Raw genomic sequence first — 24,843 nt, 5'->3', positions numbered from 1 at the left:
CAATGATGCTGAGGGGGCCTTTGGCTCTGCTTAGCAACAGGACGTAGCAGGAGATTGTTGCTTCACAACAAAAACATAAAGATGCCCTACAGGGTAGAATTAGTAAAGATCTGGGATCAAAACATAGAGAGAAATAAGGAGCAACTGAATTAAAATAAATTATGCTGGACAAGCTAAAAAGAAAATACAAGAGTGCGAAAATTATGGAACCATAACATGATAAACCAAAATGTTAAATAGCAGCCATAATTGAACAGAACAGTTTATAGAAACAGAGTCACACATCACTGATGAAGAAAATTATGCATTTAAAAGTCCACGGCAATTTAACTTATTTTCCTCGGTTTACTTTTCAGACACCCACATTCTTTTTCCTATTTTACCCCAGAGTTGAGCAACAGTGAGATTTGCGAAGACAACTTGTATGTATATAGCATCTTTCGTGTTGTAAAATACCCAAAGTCACTTCACAGGAGTGTTATCAAACAAAATTTGACACAAAGTTACCTTTGGAGATACTTGGACAGATAAAATCTACCTCTTTGACCAGGTTTAAGGGTTGTCTTAATGGAGAGAAAGACAAAGAGCACCACAAAGCCTCATTTGCTCAGAAGACGCAAAGCCTACTTACAATCTATCTAGCACTTTCAACTTACTCCACTGCCAAAGGTGAACCATGCCCCTCTAATCCTTACCAATGCACTCTGGTTCCTCATCACTCCAGTGGGGTCTGCTGCCATTGACACAGGTGAGAGAAGGGAAACCTTGCAGCCGGTAACCTGAGTTGCAGTAGAAGCTTGCCACTCCACCGGGATGGAGGCTGGTGACAGACACGTCGCCGGAAGAAGGTTTCTGTGGAAATCCACAACTCAGCAAATAAGCTGCAGAAAGACAGAACATAGTATTAGCTGAACAAAAGACCATAAAATCCATTGGGAAAGAAAAGTACAGGCACTGCTTCAATGACAGTCGAAGAGCATTGGGCAGTCTTTTCTCGCTGACAGCATCCGCTTGTTATTCCACTGAAGAGGAAACAGAAGTGAATTCAAATGAAATCAAACTCTCAGAGTTAATGAAATAAGAACTGAAAATGCTGGAAATACACAGCAGGTCAGGCAGCATCTGGGACCTGCTGAGTATTTCCAGCATTTTACATACGAACATATAAAATAGGAGCGGAAGTAGACCAGTTCCAAAGTCGCACAACCCTCAGAGAAAGATTTAAACCATAAGACTATATGACATAGGAACTGAAATTAGGCCATTCGGCCCATTGAGTCTGCTCCGCCATTCAATCATGGCTGATAAGTTTCTCAACCCCATTCTCCTGCCTTCTCCCCATAACCTTTGATCCCCTTACCAATCAAGAACCTATCTATCTCAGTCTTAAATACACTCAATGACCTGGCCTCCACAGCCTTCTGTGGCAATGAATTCCATAGATTCACCACTCTCTGGCTAAAGAAGTTTCTCCTCATCTCTATTATAAAAGGTCTTCCCTTTACTCTGAGGCTGTGCCCTTGGGTCCTAGTCTCTCCTACTAATGGAAACATCTTCCCCACGTCCACTCTAACCAGGCCTTTCAGTATTCTGTAAGTTTCAAACAGATCCCCCCTCATCATTCTAAACTCCATCGAGCATAGACTCAGAGTCCTCAAACGTTCCTCATCTCTGTCCTAAAAGGTCAAGCCCTAGTTTTAAAACAGTGCCCCCCTAGCTCTGGACTCACCCATCAGAGGAAACATCATTTCCAATACCGTTCAGGATCTTATATACCTCAATCAAGTCCTCCATCACTCTTCTAAACTCCAGTGGAATTTTTATTTTAGATTTCCAGCATCTGTAGTATTTTGTATCTGTGCCCTCAACAGTTAATGGCTAAAAAGAATTCTTATTCTACACAAATAATTTTGTGGGGAAGAAGGAACTCCAATTCCTTTATTAAGAGTAATATTCAAGTGAAACTGGCTTTTTCTGTTTTTGACACTACAAGCACTGCTGTCTTCTTCTCTGCTTGAACGCAGGTCCTTGGTGACTATTTGCTGAACAGAAAGCTTCTGTGATATTTTACTATATTTTACTATATATTTTATATTTATATACTATATATTTTACTATATTTTACTATGGCTACAGCCAGGAGGTAGGCCCCGAATCTACCTTAGCCAGAATGGAAATTGAACGCACAGTTGGCATTAGCCTGATCTACACGCCAGCCATCCAGCTAACTGTGCACACCCCGCTCCCCCATCACCCCAGGCACCACCTTACTAGGTTAAAATGGTGGACTTCCAGACCATTGTCAATGTGGCCCTTTGGTCAATTACTATAAGGTGCAAGGCAGGGGTGGAGGATGATGAGCTCTCTGAATTTTCTAAGAAATATCCTTATCTCTATAGAGTAACTCACGCTGTGTAGGGCTCCAGATGTCAGCATTCATTCTACAACTCCACAGCCTCAACAGTCGCAACATTATTTTTTGCTGCTACGTTTTGAAAACAGTCTTCAACGTAAGGTACCATTGACTCTCTGATCTCACTGTGCATCGTAAGGTACCATTGACTCTCTGACCTCACTGCGCAATGTAAGGTACCATTGACTCTCTGATCTCACTGCGCAACGTAAGGTACCATTGACTCTCTGATCTCACTGCGCAACGTAAGGTACCATTGACTCTCTGATCTCACTGCGCAACGCGAGGTACCATTGACTCTCTGAGCTCACTGCGCAACGTAAGGTACCATTGACTCTCTGATCTCACTGCGCAACGTAAGGTACCATTGACTCTCTGATCTCACTGCGCAACGTAAGGTACTATTGACTCTCTGATCTCACTGCGCAACGTAAGGTACCATTGACTCTCTGATTTCACTGCGCAACGTAAGGTACCATTGACTCTCTGATCTCACTGCGCAACGTAAGGTACTATTGACTCTCTGATCTCACTGCGCAACGTAAGGTACCATTGACTCTCTGATCTCACTGCGCAACATAAGGTACCATTGACTCTCTGATCTCACTGCGCAACGTAAGGTACTATTGACTCTCTGATCTCACTGCCTCTCTGATCTCACTGCGCAACGTAAGGTACCATTGACTCTCTGATCTCACTGCGCAACATAAGGTACCATTGACCCTCTGATCTCACTGCGCAACGTAAGGTACCATTGACTCTCTGATCTCACTGCGCAACGTAAGGTACCATTGACTCTTTGATCTCACTGCGCAACGTAAGGTACCATTGACTCTCTGATCTCACTGCGCAACGTAAGGTACCATTGACTCTCTGATCTCACTGCGCAACGTAAGGTACCATTGACTCTCTGATCTCACTGCGCAACGTAAGGTACCATTGACTCTCTGATCTCACTGCGCAACGCGAGGTACCATTGACTCTCTGAGCTCACTGCGCAACGTAAGGTACCATTGACTCTCTGATCTCACTGCGCAACGTAAGGTACCATTGACTCTCTGATCTCACTGCGCAACGTAAGGTACTATTGACTCTCTGATCTCACTGCGCAACGTAAGGTACCATTGACTCTCTGATTTCACTGCGCAACGTAAGGTACCATTGACTCTCTGATCTCACTGCGCAACGTAAGGTACCATTGACTCTCTGATCTCACTGCGCAACGTAAGGTACTATTGACTCTCTGATCTCACTGCGCAACGTAAGGTACCATTGACTCTCTGATCTCACTGCGCAACATAAGGTACCATTGACTCTCTGATCTCACTGCACAACGTAAGGTACCATTGACTCTCTGATCTCACTGCGCAACGTAAGGTATCCTTGACTCTCTGATCTCACTGCACAACCTAAGGTACCAATGACTCTCTGATCTCACTGCACAACGTAAGATACCATTGACTCTCTGATCTCACTGCGCAACGTAAGGTACCATTGGCTCTCTGACCTCACTGCGCAACGTAAGGTACCACTGACTCTCTGATCTCACTGCGCAACATAAGGTACCATTGACTCTCTGATCTCACTGCGCAACGTAAGGTACCATTGACTCTCTGATCTCACTGCGCAACGTAAGGTACCATTGACTCTCTGATCTCACTGCGCAACATAAGGTACCATTGACTCTCTGATCTCACTGCGCAACGTAAGGTATCCTTGACTCTCTGATCTCACTGCGCAACGTAAGGTACCATTGACTCTCTGATCTCACTGCGCAACATAAGGTATTCTTGACTCTCTGATCTCACTGCGTGAGATTCACCCACATACGTGGCCGTTTCTTGACACTTTTGCGTTGGAACATCAAATACACGATGCCCACCATCTGCCTTTATGGGACTGAATTTTGCCGTCGGCGAGAAGGGGGCGGGGCCTGCTCGCCGATGCGAAAATGACGCGGGGAGGAACCCCCAACATCGTCCCGCCCCGTTTAAATATTCAGGAAGGTGGGGGCACAGCGCGATCAGCTGTCCGCCCACCAACCTGTCAATGGCCTCAATTGAGGCCATTGACAGGATCATTGAAACAATTAAAGGCCCTGCCCGTCCAACCTTAAGGTCAACGGACAGGCCAGGAGCCCCGGCGGGAACTAGAAAAAACATGAAACCTCATCCAGCGGCGGAATGAGGTTTCGTGTCGGGTTTAATAAACTTTAATAAAGTTTTAGTGACATTTATTAACGTGTCCCATCTCGTGTGACATTGTCACAAGGGGTACATGTTAATCATTTTTTTATTTTTCTATTTTTAATGTTTGAACAACTTTCAATGCTCTCCCTGAGGCAGCACTCGCATTTGGGGAATCCCCCCGCCACCCTCCCAGCACAGGAAGTGCATAGCGCTTCCCGGTGGAAGTCACTTAAAATGGCGACAGGGCCCACTTCTCCGGTGGGGATCGGCTCCCCACCTGCCGGAGATTGGTTTGGGCCCGGCCGGCAAAAAAATCAGCCCATGAGGCTTTAAAAACATTTTATATAGGAATTTTGTAACATTGAAATCGCAGCAAGAGGGCCAGGTTTCAATGTCCATCTCTACTTCCAGTGCAATCATCTACTTTCTACTGTAACATGGACCTTCACACAATATTTTATTAAAAAGCCTGACCGATATGAATAGCTCCTGGCCTCACTCCATTACTTATTTCTTGATGCTATAATGGGCCATATTATACATGTAATGCAAAAACATTACATAAGATTTATAACTGACTAACTTTTAAACAGATCTTGCTATACTTGATAAATACAAGTATTATGTTGCAACAAGTGCCTTAGTCTCAAAGCACTTCACACAACTAATTACTTTTATGGCAACTATAACACAGGCAAATAAAGCACCCTTCTGTGCCAGTGAGTCCCATGAACATCAGCGCAATGCCAGTTAATCTGTTTCCTGGAGCCATCGGTAGAATGTAGAACGCTGACCAAAATACTCTTGAGAGCTGCTTGCAAATCTTGTCACGCGACCTTAAGACAGTTATAGTAATGTAAAGCATCCACTTGAAGCAACGGAACCAGGCTGTTGAAAATTGAATCTGAAAGCCAGCAACTGTGCATCTAACACATGGGTCACAGGCTCAGAATCAGACATCGAGCCATTTGAGACTGAGGTGAGGAGAAATTTATTCACTCAAAGGGTTGTGAATCTTTTGAATTCTCTACCTCAAAGAGCTCTGGATGCTCAGTCATTGAGTATATTTAAGATGGAGATTGCTAGATTTTTGGATACTAAGGGAATTAAGGGGTACTGGGAAAGTGCAGGAAGGTGGAGATGAGGTGGAAGATCAGCTATGATCTTGTTGAATGGCGGAGCAAGCTCAAAACACCAAATGGCCCACTCTAGTTCCCATTTTCCTATATCTTATGTTGTTACGGTACTTCCTGAGGTTTGCGTTGCAGTATCAAAATACAGCACAAATCCTTCTCTGGGGCTCAACCATCTGACTCAGAGACAACAATGCTACCAGCTGAGTGAAGCTGTCACATTGCGGAGATCACAAAGGTTTGAAGATCAGTTAGAAACAGGGATTGAGAGCATGTTACAGCCAAAATCATTTTCCCATAGCAGTGACATCAAAGAGTGGCCCAATTAGACAAGTTATTCTGGACCTATGGCCTAAAAATATAACTATTTTGAAATCAGCTTTGGGGCCTTAAGATACTATAAGCACAATCAAAGATTCCTGGTGACATTACACAATGCAGCATACATGTGAGATAGGGCCTGTGAGTATGCACAAGCTCCATTTGGAAGGTGGATAGAGACTAACAATGGGCAAGGAGAACATAATTTGAAATGGAGCAGAACTTGTAAAAATAAGATTAGTTCAATAATGCTGTTTCCCTTTGTAAAAAGCAATGTAATCTCTGTGAGGCTGTAAATAGCATTTAGAATCCTCTTAGCAGCTTTGAAAATCTTCACAAAATTTGTATCGTGCTACTTGACAGAAATTATTTTGTGCATATTTATAATCATCCCAAAGGAATCTGGATAACCGCATGTGTCAACTCAAAATAACCAGGCATGTGATCCATGTTCCAAATAAATCGTGCCTATTTATTTTCTATCCCTTGCCAATTTTTGCCCCTTCCCCCATCTCTCTGCTTCAGTAGCCATTGTTTTCTTGATACAACCTCACCCAAGTGATTATGCACAAGTTGGGTTCCTGCTAGCTGATTTGTCCACATAGGGCCTGATCCAATATCAATAGCCTTGTTGTATTATAGGTTCTTTAGATGTCTCAATGATGGGATCTTCAGGCTTGTACATTTAAACATGAACCCTTTATTGTTAAACTTTAACGATTTACAGATCTCTGGTTACTGTCATGAATGGTGCTGTTACCTCCATGCAGGCTGCTTCCAGTGTATTCTTTCTAGACTGCTCTCTCAGTCTACTATCACGTGACTCTATACATCGCACAGCAGGTATTGCTCTTCTCCAGTCCAAGGTTAACCCTTGCTCTGCCAAGCACCTTTACACTCCAGTGACTCGCAGGCACACACAACATCATACAACAAATAGCATACACAAGTTGTGAGGTAGCAAGTAGCTGTGGAACCCTGACCAATTTTCCCCTTTCCTAATCTTACTCTGTCCTGGCTGAGAGCAGCTCAATTAGCTGATATCAAGATCAAATCTAGAATCTTCCGGAGTGTTTGGCTCAATGGCTTGATAAGCTTGATGAGCAATCAGAGGCTTCCACTCATCCTCTTGATATGAACTTCATTTTCTTCATACTATTATAAAATCCAAATTCAAGCTCAAAGTGTAGAACATTTCCTGCTTCGTTACCTTAAATATAATAACGGCCAGATTTCACCCAAAAATAACAGCAGGTTTTTAGCCCATGTTTAAAAACACACCCGAGTAACTTGTCCAGTTTTTTGTTTTGTTTTGTTTTACTTACAGGGAAATGCTGAGGGGATGATTAGCTGAACTGTGCCATAAAACTGGTTATTTTTATCTGCATGTTTTTAGAAATTTTTAGAAATGAAAGTGGAAGATATTTTGCAAGGCAGTTAACAGGCCTTGACTGGGCTGCAGCTAAGCATAAATTCCCAGATTTAGTCTGTGTTCTGATTCATTCCTTTTGATGAAATTATTTCAGATTTTGAGCACTCATTTTAAATAAGGATTTACTTGTAAACCGGATCCATATGAAATACAGGGCGGTGCAATTAAAATTGTAGCATCACATCAGTCTGTACTGTAAAACGAGTTGCTTTTGAATACGTAGATGTGAAGTTTCCCTCAGGACACAGTTTGCAGTGAAATTAGTATTAGCATCTTTTTGAAATTGTACACTCCAATCCCACTCCTGTTCAATTTACCCAACTGAAGGCACTGCCTCCGCTATAACTGTCAACCACAATATCCCATCAACAAAAAAAAATGGAAGAATGCATGGAACACCCCAACAAGCAATCATCTCCCACACATATGCAATCTATCCCAGCACGGGCTGTATCCCTTCTACTTTATCTCCTCCTGCAGAGATACTCAAAGCTAATTCACATCTCCATCTCCAATACTAATCTGCCTCAGATAACAACTTACATTTATATAGCACCTTTAACATAGCGAAACACCCCAAAATACTTTGCAGAAGGATTATCAAATAAACTTTGATACAAAACCACATATTAGGGCAGATGACCAAAAGCTTGGCTAAAGAGATAGGTTTTAAAAAGCATCGTAAAGGCAGAGAGAGGTAGAGAGGTTTTCGAAGGGAATTCAAGAGCTTAGGACCGATGCAGCTGAAGACAATGGTAGAACAATGGTCCACAAGAAACCAGAAATGTTGGACAGGAGAGATCTCGGAGAGTTGTGAGGCTTGAGGAGTTTCCAGAGGCCATGGAGGGTTATGGCAGCAAGAACGAGAATTTTAAAATTGACGCGTTGATAGACCAAGATCCAATGTACTTCACTGAGCTCAGGGACGATGGTTGAACGTGTTTGATGCAAGTTAGGATTTGGGCAGCAGAGTTTTAGATAAGCTCATGTTTATGGTGACAGGACGATGGGAAACCAGCCAGGAGAGCACGGAATGGTCAACAAGGGAATGGATGAGAGTATCAGCAGCAATGAAGCTTAGAAAGGGTGATGTCAGATAACATTACACAGGTGGAAGCAGATGGTCTTGTTATGGGGTAGGGATGCTCGGCCCAGGGTCAAATACAATATATTTTTTTAATTCATTTATGGGGTGTGGGCTTTGTTGGCTGGGCCAGCATTTATTGCACATCCCTAGGTGCCCTTGAGAAGGTGGTGGTGAGCTGCCTTCTTGAACCGCTGCAGTCAATATGAAGGTTGGTTTAGCCTCAATCAGTTACCAGGGAGAAGAAAGAATTGGTGGCGAGAGAACAGAGTTTGTGGTGGGAACTGTGAAGACGATGGCTTCAGTCTTCCCACCATTTAGTTGGAGGAAACTTCAGTTGGAATACTCAATATTGCACAATTAGTGTGGACTACTCAGAGACAGTGAAGGGATCGAGAAAAGTGGTTATGAGGCAGAGGGATGACATCAGATGGATTATCACATTCCAGGGAACAGTTATTCATCTCATATTTGTTCCTGCACCTTCCAATCTCATTCCCAACAAAATATTGATTCAATTTCTTTTGGAATTACTTGATGTTGACTGAGTTGGTAACCCTCAAAACACCAAAAAAAGTAATAAAACTGTTTCTATTGTGACATTTATGCAGAGAATGTCTCCAGGTCCTCTTCAGAGGGAGGAATGTGGAGTAATATAGGGAAAAAGAGGAAAATAGACAAAGGAACAAGCTCCAAGTCATGGACAGAGACTTAAAATAGGTGACTAGAAGCTTAGTTGAAAAAGATTTTAAATGTTTTAAAGCAGTGGAGAAGTATAGTGCTTAATCCTCTTCCGATTCCTCCACTGTTGCTAAATTATCAGGCATCCAGCAATGGATGATCAAAAATTTCCTCCAATTAAATATTGGGAAGACTGAAGCCATTTTTTCGGTCCCTGCTTGAAACTCCATTCCCTAGCTATCGACTCCATTCCTCCTACTGGCAACAGTTTGAAATTAGGCCAGTTTGTTGACAACCTTGGTGTCACATTTGATTCTGAGACAAGCTTCTAACCTCATACTCTTGCCATCATTAAGACCTCCGAAACATTGCCTAACTTCATCCCTATCACAGCTCATCTGGTGCCGAAACCCTCATCCATGCCTTTGTTACCTCTAGACGTGACTATTCCAATGCACTCCTGGCTGGCCTCCTACATTCTGCCTTCCGTAAACTTGAGGTTATCAAAAACTTGGCTGCTCGTGTCTTAACCCACAGCAAGTCTTATTTCCCTGTTGCCTCGTGCTCACTGACCTATATTAGCTCCTGGTCAACCAACGTCTTGATTTAAAAATTCTCATCCATATTTTCAAATCTCTCCATGGCCTCATCCTTCCGTATCTCTACAATCTTTTCAAGCTCCACAACCCTCCAAGATATCTGCAATCCTCTAATACTGGCTTCCTATGTATCCTTAATTTTAATCACTCCACTGTTGGTGGCCATGCCTTCAGTTGCCTAGGCCCCAAGCTTTGGGATACCCTTCCCACACCTCGCCGCCTCTTTGGCTTGCTTTCCTTCCTTAAGACTTTCCTTACAACCTACCTTTTTGGCCAAGTTTTTGGTCGTCTGACCTCATTCTCCTTATGTGGCCCTGTGTCATACTTTGTCTTGAAATGTTCATATGAAGTGCCTTGGGATATTTCATTCCATCAAAGATGCTACATAAGTCAAGAAAGGAGAAATTTCTATATTTTAGGATCAAGGTGGCTGAAGGCTCTGCTCCAACGGTGTCGAGTATAAGGGAGAAAAGCAGAGCACTAAGACTTTTTATTCATTTTATGAACCCGTTTACATCATAAGGCAGACTGGAATCTCCATATGTCTATTTTCAGGAGGACAATTTTGATATTTGCCCTTAAATTGTGACAGTGGATGGGCTCTTAATTCATACACACGGTTGCTAAGCTCATTTGAAAAATGTCCGCTTTTAACATTCAAAGCCTTCTCTGCAGTCCAGTCAATGTTGTTTCAATTCTTTGCTAGCTCTGGGTCATGCTAACCAGTCCGACTTTGCAAACTAGGATTTCAGATATTGGAATCTAGCAGAAATTCTGAACAAGTTTGTAATTATGTATTGGGCCTAGAACTACGAGCACACATCAGTGAGGCACAAGAAATTTTAACTTGGCTCATGCCATGCCACTTGAATTTGTTACGGCATCTGGACTTTGGAATGCTGAAGTATGAGGCAAAATGCAGATTGGCTTTGTACACAAATGGAACCACTCAACACCTGGGAATAGATTGTGGCTCCTTCATTTCCAACAGTCGATGAAAATATTTACTGGGAACAGATTTCTTGCTTCACCATTTGCATCTCTTCATTTGATTAAAAAATTCTGTGAAGAAACCCCTCTTCAGGAAACTGCATCAACAATGACTTTTTATTGTTTATGAGGCATGTTTTTACTTGTTTATAAAAACATTAAAAATCATGTTTTATAAAGACCATAAATCGGTAAACGCATGATCCACTTCTGCCACATTCGGGGACTGTACAATGGGAAATTGCACGTCAGTCTTGGTTTTGTGTCCATTTATTTTAGCAAGTAGAGCTTTTAGACTTACATTTAAGGCAGGAATGTAAAAACACAAACTGGGGGTGGGGGGGATGGTTGGGGAAGGCTGGTCGGCAGGAATGTAGTTGGGAGTTCATCTTTCAAAAGAAGCCAAGGGCAGATTTGTTCCCAAATTCCTGACCGTGTGCTCCACCTGCGCATACCCCTGCCCCCTTTCCCACTCCATTACTAGATTCTAGCCCATTCCCAATACTGTGAGACTCTGCCCCACCACCCATACCATTTTTGTTGGATCCAAGACCCTATCCCCAGATTTCCATCCACTTCAGTTCTTGGAATCCCTCACAAAATTGCTTAGATCACATTTCCAATGTTTCCTGATAACAGATCCACCTCCAGCACTCCCAAACTCTGAAACCTCTCTCCCCAGTGCTTTTAAGCCCTAACAACCTTCTTCCTGTGATTTTGATTACCAACATCGATCTGGCATTCCCAGTATCTCAAATGTCCAGCACAATTAAGCCCCTCTTCCCACACCCCCTCCCCAATCTCCCTAACCATCAGACACCATCCCCCTCAAAATGTTTCTACATCCAGTTAACTCTATCAGCGTATGGCCAGTCGCTATGCATCTGCCCTGATACTCCTAAATCACAGGGCAACCTCCAAGTATGCATGGTAATAGTATTTGCAATAATGCCCCTCTCCTTATCACCAATGCCACAAAAGATCTGCCAACATTCAAAATTTAATTTTGAGCATAATTGGGAGCATTTGTGGGAGATGGTGGCATAGTGGCGATGTCATGGAACTAGTAATCCAGATGCCCACTAATGGTCTGGAGACATGGGTTCAAATCCCACCATGGCAGTTGGTGAAATTTAAATACAATTAATAAATCAGGAACGTAATGGTAACCTTAGTAACGGTGACCATGAAACTATCATCAATTGTCGTAAAGACCCAACTGGTTCCCGAATGCTGTTTAGGGGAGGAAATCTGCCATTCTTACCTCAGTCTGGCCTATGTGTGACTCTAGACCCACAGTAACATGATTGACTCTTGAACTGAACATTTCAGAGGCCAATTAAGGGCAGTTAGGGATGGGCAACAAATATTGGCATTGCCAGCGATGCCCACATCCCATGAAAAGAATGAAAAACATTGGGCAGGCAATGCAATCTCATAACTGTCATGTAGGTAGCCTGACAAAAACACCAATGTATTGAAGTGATATTCTGAAACAGCCCAATTGCTGTCTTAACAGTCAGGACAGACATAATGTTGATCAGTGTTATAATTAAATAGGAAGTTGAACAGTCCAACTTTTTTCTTTGTACCCCTCATACATAGATAACGAGATGCTTGTTGAAATGGAAATGTGAACAGTTTATCATGACTTTAGTCAATTCATTTTTTAAAGAAGAAATCATTGCTTTGCACTTAATTACTCTAATGAACAATGATTTGAAGAACAGGGAGTGCAGCGATGTGCCAAATGGTGTCTGTCAAACAAAAGACCTAAAGCTATTATCAATAATTTGTCTAAATGCAATTTCTGAAAAAGCTGGGATCATCTGAAATAAAAGCAACCTGACTATCGACAAGGCAATGTACCATTTCAGTGGTGATTGGTGTGACAGGACAACAAGGCTATTGCCTGATTGATAGCAAAGAATTCATTCTGAAACACGCTGAATGCTTCTGCAATTATCTTCCTCTTTCCTAGTAAACCACCTCATTTACACTGAGAGGGGACAAAAGAGAAAGAGAATCAATCTGATTGCCTACCATCCTCAAGGGCACCCAACTCCTGACCATGCCACAATCAAAATGATTTAACTCAAATTTCCTTCTAAACAAAGTGCAATGCAGTGACAATGGCATCATTGCAAATTAACAGAGATGGTTAACCCATTGATACCAACAATTGGAAGTTCAAGTGGTTCAGAAATCTCAGCTACGAATGCTGATGTGAACTCTGCAAAAGCTGTGGTTTCATTGCTTTCTCTGCTCATTGCCTTTTATTGTCACATCCTTCCCGGCCATCTAGTTCCATTTCATTACATCTAGTTTATCCACACCTGCTGCCTATGCAAAAGACATGGGCCAAGACGGTGTTCACTGCTGACCTCTAAGAAAGCTGCCCACAGAGATCTAGTAATCTCTGTGGTGTGGATTACCCCCTATCCTGAAGGCAGTTTAAATCTAGCGCTAAGTCAAAGGGATCTCCGACAACAGTGATATCATCATGCAGGGTAAACAGCCAATTGCGTTCAGGTATTCTCACAGACAACAAACCAGGAGGTCAAACAATTTTCCAGAGCACAAAATAATTGGGACATAAACATGAGATTAAGGAGAAGCTGAAATATAATTTTAATGGAGAAATTTGACAATCCTCAAATTTAACATTTTTTTTCATGGTGAGAAAGGTTTTCCATCAGTAATTATGGACTTGGTACACTGGTAAAAAAAAAAGACTGTTACAACTCATTCAACAAGGTGTAACTTTTTGCAGGTTTTTAGTTTCACTTGTAGAATAAAAGCGCAAATTTTCTTAATTTCAGTGATTTCTAATTGATTGCAGTTGGTGGGGGTGGGGGGTGGTTTCAAGAGCGCACCCTATGGGGAAGCACTGTATCAATGACATCACTGTCTGGATTTACGTACTTAACTGCAAATGTGTGGACTCCAGAAGTAGCTGTTTCATAGGAGTAATGAAGGTGAACTCTGACAGCTCCACCATCATTATTACTGCAAAATCCATACACAAACATTACTCTTTGTCTGCAGTGTTACTGTGACCTCCTGCTTCCAATGTTAAATCTCCTGTAAGGCATCATGGCATAGTACTCAGAGGGATAGTTTAGTTCCCTTTTATCAGTTTTGGCAAGCCTCCTGCTCTTAATGACTTCATTGACATTTCCCAGGTACATACAGATTACTGACAACCAGGATCAATACACGTACCTTATAAAAACTGGATAAAGGGAATGTTTTATGTTTTAGATGATGTGACCCACAAAATAATTGGAACCTTCGCTGATTTATCGAATGCAAGATATAGCAATAATTCATGCCATCCTAACAGTCAACAACTTACATTTCTATAGCCCCGTTATCGTGTTAAAACATTGCAAGGTTCTTCATTGTAGCGTAATGGGACAAAGATTGATACTGAAACAAAGACAGGCATATTAAGATGGGTGACCCAAAGCTTGGTTAAAGAGGCAAGTTTAACAGAGGTTCCTAAAGGGGTTAGGATAGGTGGAGAGGCAGCGAGGTTTAGGGATGGATCCAGTTGAATGTGTGAAGCCGTCTGGACCAGTTTTAATGAAAGGTCATTAACTCAAAATTTTAACCCAGTTCCTCCCATCACAGAGGTTGTCTGACCTGCTGAGCGTTTACCAGCATTTGCTATCTTTGTTTCAGATTTCCAGCCCTCTCAGTATTTTGCTTTTGTTTTATAGGTTATAAATGACAGCTGAGCCATTTGTCAACATCTGACAAACATGATTAGGTTTTCTGATGCAATAACTGACAGTGCAGTTTATGTTGTGTACATGGACTTTCAAAAGGTGTTTGATAAAGTGCCATATAATATTGACATTAAAATCCAGGGATTAAAGGGGTAGCTTTGGTGCGAAAAAAAAATTGGTTAAGAAACAGAGGCGTAAATTAGTTGTGAGTGGTTGTTTATCAAACTGAAGGGAAGTATGCAATGGTGTTGCCCAAAGGTCAGTAATATCACCACAACTCTTTTCATATGTATTAATAACCTGGGCTTGCATGTAGCAGGCATAATTTCAAAGTTTGCAGATATAAAATTTTTAAATGTTGCAAACAGTGAGGAGAAAGATAGCAGCTTTCGAAAGGACAGAGATTGGTGAAATGGGCAGAGATGTGGCAGATGAAATTTAATGCAGGGAAGTGAGGAGTGATGCATTTTATGAAGAAGGAAGAGAGGCTATACAAGCTAAATTACACAATTTTAAAGGGGATACAGAAACAGAGATACTGGAAAATTCACAAACACAAACTTTGAAGCTGGTGGGACAAATTGAGAAAGCTGTTAAAAGAGCAGATGGGGGTCTTTGGTTTTTGAAAATACAGTCACGCAGGACTAAAGCACAGAGGTTATGTTGAACCTTTACAAATCATGAGTTAGACCTCAGCCAGATTATTGCGTCTTATCCTGAGGGACACATTTTAGGAAAGATATCGAGGCAGGGGGTGCAGAGGAGATTTACCACGAATGATGCCTTGGAACTTCAGTTACGTGGATCGACTGGAGAAGTTGGGGTTGTTTCTCTCCGAGCAGAACAGGTGAAAAGAGATGTAAAGAATCATCCAAAATCATGAAAAGCCTTAATACCATAAATAAAAGGAAGCTGTTTCCACTGGTAGGAGGGTCAATAACTAGAGGGCACCTTTTTAACGTTGGAAGCAAAATACTGCAGATGCTGGAAATCTGAAACAAACACGGAAAATGCTGGAAAAACTCAGCAGGTCTGACAGCATTGGCAGACAGAGAAGCAGTTGACGTTTCGAGTCCGTATGAAGGGTCATACGGACTCAAAACGTCAACTCAGTTTTTCCGACCTTTTTAATGTTTAATTGGCAAAAGAACAAGAGGAGAGATGAGGAGGATTCTCTTTCACAGAGCAGATTGTTGTGCTGCAGTGCACTGCTTGAAAGGGTGTTGGATGTAGATTTCAACTCAAAATGTTAACTTTCAAAAGGCAAGAGGAGAACAACTTGCAGAGGAAAATTTGCAGGCCTATAGGGGAAAAAAAACAGGCAAACGGAAATAATTAGATAGCTCTTTCAAAGAGCCGGCAAAGGAATGACAGGTGAATGGCCTATTCCTGTTCTCCCATGATTATATATTAAAGCATTGTTTTTTTGCTTCTTATATCTTGAGCTTGAACAGAAGCTATCTTCAAACAGCTTCTAAGAGTGATGTTCTCTTTTTCTCAAGGAATCAAACGAAATGCATTGAACCAAGCACATGCTGCAGCTAAGTGCTTCTGCTTGCAAGGCTCTTCTGCAAAATGAACTACTGTTTGATAAATGGTAACAATCTTTCTATTCAGTAAACTGTGGGACACTGCAAAATGATCCTGCATTTGACCACCACAAATTTATTCTGCGTAGCATTTAACAATGTTGGGTGAAAAGAATTAGCTTTCTGTTTACTCTCTATTTTAAAATTGATTCCTGCGGGTTTCCTTATGGCCTCCATCTGAAACAATATAAAAATAAACTGTTTGTTGGAACATTTTTTTTTGCAGAAATTGTTTAAAGAAGCAGTGTTCCATTATCTGTACAAAAGTTTAACCCTTAACATGTCAGCAACATCACAATATGTCACACCACGCATGCCTAGTGATATTGTCACTTGACTAGTAATCCACAGAATAACTCAGAGTGATGCTCTGGTGACCCACGTTCAAATCCCAACCTGACAGATGGTGAAATGTGAATTCATATTTGAATTATAAATCCAATGATGGCCATGTCAACTGTAGTTGAAAGCACAGCATCTGGTTCACTAATGCCCTTTAGGGAAGGAAATCTGCCATCCTTACCTGGTCTGGCCTACATGTGACTCCAGACCCATAGCAATGGGTTGACTTTAGATGGCCTAGCAAGCCAGTTTGTACAATACAGTCGTATCAAACAGGATGACCACCCAGCATCGACCTAGGCACCGGAAACAACAATGGGAAAACTCAGCCCTGCAAGATCTTCCTGACTAACATCTGGGGGCCAAATTTGGGAAAGCAGTCTCAAAGACAAGTCAAGCAACAACCTGACAGTCATATTCATGGAATCATACCTTACAGATAATGTCCCAGGCACCACTATCACCATACCACCAGCAGGACAGACCCAGCAGAGCTGGCGGCACAGTGGTATATAGTCAGGAGGGAGTACGCAAGTCAAGCAACAACCTGACAGTCATATTCATGGAATCATACCTTACAGATAATGTCCCAGGCACCACTATCACCATACCACCAGCAGGACAGACCCAGCAGAGCTGGCGGCACAGTGGTATATAGTCAGGAGGGAGTACGCAACATTGACTTCAGATCACATGAAGTCTCATGGCATGAGGTCAAACATGGGCAAGGAAACCTCCTACTGATTACCGCCCCCAACCCCCACCCACCCCTCAGCTGGTGAATCAGCACTTCTCCATGTTGAACACCACTCGGAGGAAGCACTGAGGGTGGCAAGGGCACAGAATCTACTCTGGGTCGGGGACTTCAATGTCCACCATCAAGAGTGGCTCAGTAGCATCACTACTGACTGAGCTGGCCCAGTCCAAAAGGATATAGCTGCTAGACTGGGCCTGTGACAGGTGGTGAGGGAACCAATAAGAGGGCAAAACACACCTGACCTCATCTTTACCAATCTGCCTGCCGCAGATGCATCTGTCCATGACAGTATCGGTAGGAGTGACCATTGCACAGTCCTGTCTTCACATTGAGGATATCCTCCAGTGTTAAAAGGGATAGATTTCGAACAGATCAAGCAACTCAAAACTAGGCAAGCATAAAGGTGCTGTGGACCATCAGCAGCAGCAGAATTGTACTCAACCACAATCTGTAACCTCATGACCTGGCCTATCCCCCATTCGACCATTACCACCAAGCCAGGGGGTCAACTCTGGTTTAATGAAGAGTGCAGCAGGGCATACCATGCATGCCTAAAAATGACGCATCAAACCTGGTGCAGCTACAACTCAGGATTACTTGCATGTCAAACAGCATAAGCAGCAACTGTTAGACAGAGCTAAGAGATTGCACAGCCAACAGATCAGATCTAAGCTCTGCAGTCCTGCCACATCCAGCCATGAATGGTGGTGGACAATTAAACAACTCACTGGAGGAGGAGTCTCCACAGATATCCCCATCCTCAATGATGGGGGAGCCCAGCGCATCAGTGCAAAACACAAGATTGAAGCATTTGCAACAATCTTCAGCCAGAAGTGCCGAGTGGATGATCCATCTCGGCCTCCTCTGGAAGTCCCCAGCATCACAGATGTCAGTCTTCAGCCAATTTGATTCACTCCATGTGATATCAAGAAACAGCTGAAGACACTGGATTCTGCAAAGGCTATGGGCCCTGACAATATTCCGGCAATAGTATTGAAGACGTATGCTCCAGAGCTTGTTGCGTCCCAAGCCAAGCTGCTTCAGTGCAGCTACCACACAGGCATCTACCCCGCAATGTGAAAAATTGCCCAGGTATGTCCTGTACACAAAAAGCAGGAAAAATCCAACATGGCCTATTACCGCCCCATTAGTCTACTCTCCATCATCAGTAAAGTGATGGAAGGGGTCATCAACAGTGCTATCAAGCAGCACATTGCAATAACCCACTCACTGTTGCTCAGTTTGGGTTCTGCCAGGGCCACTCAGCTCCTGACCTCATGACTGCCTTGGTTCAAACATGGACAAAAGAGCTGAATCCCAGAGGTGAGGCAGGATTGACTGCCCTTGACATCAAGGAGCCTTGGCGAGTTCCTGCAGTGTATCTTGTAGATGGTACACACTGCTACCACTGTGCATTGGTGGTGGAAGGAGTGAATGTTTGTGGATAGGATGCTAATCAAGGCAGCAATTGACCAATTATAACATTAAAGAACCCTGGAAAAACTGGAGTTAATGGGAATCGGGGGGAAACTCTCCACTGGCTGGAATCATACCTAGCACAAAGGAAGCTGGTTGTGGTTGTTAGAGGTCAATCAACTCAGTTCCAAGACATCACTGCAGAAGTTCCTCAGGATAGAAGCCTAGGCTCAATTATCTTCAGCTACTTCATCAATGACCTTCCTTCCATCATAAGGTCAGAAGTGGGGATGTTCGCCAATGATTGCACAAGTTCAGCACCATTTGTGATTCCTCAGATACTGAAACGGTCTATGTCCAAATACAGCAAGACCTGGACAATATCCAGGCTTGGGTTGACAAGTGGCAAGTAATATCTGTGTCAGATAAGTGCCAGGCAATGACCATCTCCAACAAGAGAGAATCTAATCACCATCCCTTGACATTCAATGGCATTATTTTCAGTGAATCCCCCATTATATACATCCTGGGGGTTACCATTGACCAGAAACTGACTGGGCTAGCCATATAAATACTGTGGCTACATAAGCAGGTCAGCGGCTAGGAATTGTGTGATGTGTAATCACCTCCAGACTCCCCAAAGCCTGTCCACCATCTACAAAGCACAAGTCAGGAGTGTGTTGGAATATTGTCCACTTGCCTGGATGAATGCAGCTCCAACAACACTCAAGAAGCTTGACATAATCCAGGACAAAGCATCCCGCTTGATTGGCACCCCAGCCACAAACATTCACTCCCTCCACCGCCAACGCACAGTGGCATCAGTATGTGCCATCTAAAGATTCACTGCTGGAACTCACCAAGGCTCCTTCGATAATACCTTCCAAACCCATGACCGCTACCATCGAGAAGGACAAGTGCAACAGATACATGGGAACACCACCACCTGGAAGCTCTCTTCCAAGCCATCTTGACTTGGAAATATATTGCCATTCCTTCACTGTTACTGAGTCAAACTCCCTCCCTAACAGCACTGTGGATGTACCTACACCACATGGACTGCAGCAGTTCAAGAAGGCAGCTCATCACCACCTTCTCAAGGGCAATTAGGGATGGACAATAAATGCTGGCCTAGCCAGTGATGTTCACACCACATACATGAATAAAAAAGCTTCCCATGGGTTTGTACCAGATTTCACTAAGTGAATAATTTTCCTGTGTTCTTCTGCAGCTTTAAATGAAACTAATTTTTGAAAACAGATATACGCTACATTACAACCATCACTGCACTTCAAAGTGTATTTCATTGGCTATGATTCTCTTTGGGGACATCCTGACTGAGGTTGTGAAAGCCGCTATATGAATGCAAGCTCTTCCATTTGCTGCTGCTATGTTTGGGTGTGGGTGGGGATGGCTGAAACTCTTTCCACCCACTTGTACACCTCTCCTTTGTGTTTTGTCCTGCAGAGGTGAGAGTTAGTGACTAGTTATTGACAAAGTAAGTAAAAGAATGCATAGAGGGCTGTATGCATAGAGCAGATGTGTGGAGAAGTGGAGGTGCAGCAAGAGGCTGTGGGTGCCTGTGCAGATGGTAGTATGCAAGGAGGAGATAGGGTCAGTTCATGGTGTAAGGATGGTAATGGAAAAGGTGAACATGTTTGTCATGAGATAGATATTGCGGTTTGCTCTGTTGAGAGGAAGGTGAAAGGGGTGTTGCGAGATGCTGCTGAAAGAGTTTGCTGTTCCCCTGATGCCACTGAACTTCTTATGGCATTGCAGTCGTGTCAGAGTTGGGGATGGTGCAAGGTGGGTAGGTAGGTAGTGGTGGTTGTTTATGGCATTCAGCCTGGCAGTGTCCTCCGTCCAGCTGTGGGAAAGCAGCGGGGAAGAGAACTTTACTGCCCTCCCCTCACCTTAATTAAAATCTCCAGGGAGGTATCGCAGAAGCCAGGCAGCCCTTATGCTCATCTTTCTCTGTCAGGTACTGGAGATTTGACTAGGCACCCTGAAACAACATGAGCTGCAAAGTAGTTACCTGACTCATAGAGAGGCATCCCCTTCGTACAAACTCTTTTTTTATTATTCGTTGTGGGATGTGGGCATCTCTGAGTAGGCCAGTATTTATTGCCCATCCCTAATTGCCCTTGTACAGAGGGTATTTAAGAGTCAACTACATTGCTGTGGGTCAGGAGTCACATGTAGGCCAGACCAGGTAAGGACAGCAGGTTTCCTTCCCTAAAGGGCATTAGTGAACCAGACGGGTTTTTACAACAATCAGCAATGATTTTGTGGTCATCTTCAGACTTTGAATTCCAGGTTTTTATTGAATTCAAATTTCACCATCGGCCCAGTGCATTACCCTGCATTACCCAGTGCATATACCCTCTGGAATACTAATCAGTGATAAAACCTCCTCCTTCAAACATTGGATACAGAAGTGGCTCATGAGACTTTGTTAGGTTGTCTGATTCATGACTGCAAGTGGGAGGGCAGCTGGTGGTTTGTAGTGAAGTGAGACACGAGAACTCATGTCTAGGAGTCCATGGAGAACTTTCGCACTGTTGGCATGATTCCAAATAACATGCCAGTTATCTAGCCAACTGAGCCATCCAGCGCCCCCCCCACCGCCCCCCCCAACCCCACCTCCCATCTCCTGAACATGCCTTGAGTTAAAATTGGGACCAATATCTTAGCTGAAATTCAGTGCAATATTGAGAGAATGCTACATTATTGGAGGAGCTATCTTTCAGATGAGATATTAAACTCTTTCTGCAGGGAAAGAGTAGAGAGCTCTGTTGATCTGCCAAATTGTTCCCAATTATCAGATCAGCAGCACAAAAACTGACGATCATTCAATCCATTGTCGTTTGTGGGATTTTGCTGTTTGTCTGCATGTCACAGTGACAATAATCTGAGAATGTGATACAGTTCTATGTAAATGCAAGTTCTTTCTTTGAGATACATCCAATTTATTTAAGCCCAGAGAAGGTAGGTGCAAGTCAAGGTTTGTGAACACCCCACCGTACCACCACCCAGCCCCCACCCACCCCCCACCCCCACCCCCCCACCCCCCCCACCCCCCCCCCACCAACAAGGGTCACTACTGAATTTAACTGATAAGCTTCCTGCTGCTAACCTAGCTGGGACACATTTCCCTTTAGGGCAATGACTTACACAGTTATCCAGAATCAAGGAGAAACTTCCAAGATGACAGTTTTCTCCTTCCAGGTCCCTTTTATGAACTAGGTTGGTAGGCGAATCATCAATAGCATCTCAGAGCACAGCAGAGCTGCCTGGCTCAGATATTAGATTCACAAGTCTAACACTTGTGACTTAGTTCTGAACATCCAGTGTCCAACATGTTATCATGGAAGCACCTTATCCCCAAAGAAACCTTATTGTTCCTTCCCAAGGAGTATAATCTCCAGATGGTGAACGACAGGTTCCGCAGATGAACATTTCCAATCCAAGCCCTTTACTGGCTTTATTGCGACTAACAGATGCATTTTTTAAACAGCAACTTAGTTTGCAACTTTTACCCCAACTGTTAGAATTAATAAAGTGTTCCTTTGATGTTTGGAAGGTGGGAGTCATTCAAATTGTGGCTATTTATTAGAGTTTCAGTTTGCTGGAGCGCAATTCTTCACAACAGAATCAGTCTTTACTTAAGGTCCTTCAGCTAGTACCAAAGGATCATTTTTAGTGTGGGTTGTATTCACTAAAATGTATGAAACAGTCATTTTAAACAATAAATTACATTAAGTCGCATACTTTCAATTGAATATTGTTGGCAGAAATTGAAAATTCCTCACAGCGTGCTGCAATTGTGACACGCAAAATAATGAAAACCCAAAGCAATTTAGGTGGTTGGTATAATGTTACTTTATCATCTTTGACCAGCAGAGCTTCTTTTCATTGGGGTGCTTTGAGGGCAGCTATTCACCAACCTCCAAATAGGATCTATCTGTCCAATACAATCACAATAATACAGTATTTTTCAGAATATTATTCTTAAAACCATTTTTAAGCCTAGCTGATAGCAAACTGGTAAATTTTAAAGTAATCATTGCTACAGCGTCTATTTACTGACAGAACCTGACATTTAAATTTAACCACAGTGTGCCCAGGATGACATCAATTTGCTCTCTCAAATGTTAGGGAAGCAAGCTCCACCTCTATTATGAAACCAAGTTTTCACCCACAACAGGCCTTTCTCCCTTTTACCTGAATCACGTTCCAATTGGAATCCTATTCCAATCACACCCAAAATGGTTCCCAGCAGGAATGAAAGAGGGTCTACCACTCTGGGTTTAGGTTTCTCTTCCAAATGGTGTGCCTTTCTTTGTAGCCACATTAAAACCATTAGCTTATGGTGAAAGTATGCTTTTTGCAGAGTTGCCAAGATCTTGGATTGTTACTTCTGAGTTTGCCACTTCAGAAGCTTCCCACTGTTAAATGGTTGATAGAATGCAGTTGACTGGGCAGCATGCTCATCTGTGTTTATAATCACTGGGACATACAATATCTGGCTCCTCCTGGCTCCACAAAAAAAAACCCTTTGCAATTCCCAAAGCATTATGGTTCTCCCTCAAGATTGACACCTCCCACCAAACTACCTCCATCAGCTGGGCACCATGGTTGAAGCACTGGTTTTCTTGCTTCTCACGATCAGCAACAAACTGCTCCAAATGTGTGAGTAGCTAGCCAATGGATATGCAACGAGGCCCAACCATGAATATAAGCAACATCACATTCTAGTGAAAAGCTTAGCTTGAAGACAAATGTACCGCTAAAGTTTCAAAACGGTCTGACACCAAGCTTGCTCCGCCCACCTTCTGGCCAATGAAAGTGTTCAAACCCCAATGTTTCTTCCTGGACAATATTATAGATAAGAGACTGAGGTTGCAATCTCTCGAGTACAGCTCTAATAATCCTATTAACTAAGGCGGGCATGGACAAAATAAGTGTTTCTGTTCTACCCAAGGGTCATACTGCTGCCAAACAGGTGGAACGTATTCTCTCAAGAGTCAATAAGACCACAATCTTCTAGAGATCTGTGGTGGCCAAAGACTAAAATGAAAGGTGCATGAGTATGTATAGTATTGTAGTACATTCCCAGGCCAGAGGAAAGAATTTAACCAGTGATAATAGTTTCACTGCTCACATCTTGAAGCAACACTCATCCGCAGATGTATGAAATATTTTAATTGTGTGTCCGAATGTTCTGGTTCATTGCATTCAAGATGAGTATCAACCAAGAGAATTCACTGTCCATCAAAACGTATGGTGACTAATCTCTTCTGGCAGTTCATTTGCAAATGACAATCTTTTCATAATACTAAATGTTGTACAAAATATCCTTTGTGACTAATTATAATGCTTGGAGAAAGAGAATGTTTCTGGGAGTGATTGAGTGAATGTGTGCATGTGCATGTGTGCATGTCAGTGAGAGAGAGAATGCTCATGCCTGTTTGAGGAAGTGTTCAAGCATCAATGTAAGAGTGAGTGTGTATGTGTGTGAGCGAGCAAGTGTGCATACGCACATGTGCTCTTACAGAAACAGTAATGTAAGACAAAAAGCAAATTCTACCGAAACTGCAATGTCCCAGAACAACAACATATAAAGAAAGCATTTGTATTTGTACAGTAACTTTCATGCCTTCAGGACATTCTCCTGAACTAATTTTGAAATACAGCCACTGTTGTTTTCTACAGCCAAATTACATATAACAGAATTCTACAAACACAAAATGACATAGTGACCAGGTAATCTCTTTTGCTGGTGTTTGTTGAGAAATGAATATTGGCCAGGCCACCAGGAGTACTCCTTACCCTTCTCGAAACAGTGACAGGTGATCATTTATATCCGCCCGAACAGGTAGACGGAGCTTCGGTTTAATGTGTCATTTACAGGATGGCAACTTGGATAAGATGTAGTGCCCCTTACCGGCACTAGGATAGCGACCTAGATTACATGTACAATTCCTTAGGCACACAGCCCTTTGACTCATAGTTGAGACCACCAACAGAAGCCAAGCTAACACTTGTACTGCACCGAACAGATGATGGACACAAGTTCCATTTTCGTGTGCCTTTGTACCTGCTTCTAGCTGGGAGTCATTGCCCCACTTCCAAAGCAGATTTGCGAACAACAACCGTTTCT

The 24,843-nt window shown here is 42.8% G+C and overlaps 1 protein-coding gene across 1 annotated transcript in view; it reads right to left on the bottom strand.

The window, feature by feature from the left end:
- The window catches only part of sez6b (seizure related 6 homolog b), a 488,962-nt gene that overhangs the window by 157,427 nt on the left and 306,692 nt on the right, over positions 1-24,843 (bottom strand). The window contains exon 5 of the mRNA XM_041196728.1: positions 696-881. Within this exon, the coding sequence (XP_041052662.1) occupies positions 696-881 (186 nt within the window). The remainder of the gene's footprint in view (positions 1-695; positions 882-24,843) is intronic.

This window comes from Carcharodon carcharias, chromosome 10 (assembly GCF_017639515.1).
Source record: "Carcharodon carcharias isolate sCarCar2 chromosome 10, sCarCar2.pri, whole genome shotgun sequence".
Taxonomy (NCBI): Eukaryota; Metazoa; Chordata; class Chondrichthyes; order Lamniformes; family Lamnidae; genus Carcharodon; species Carcharodon carcharias.
Note: the sequence above shows the minus strand (reverse complement) of the source record. Positions and strands in the feature narration are given on the sequence as shown.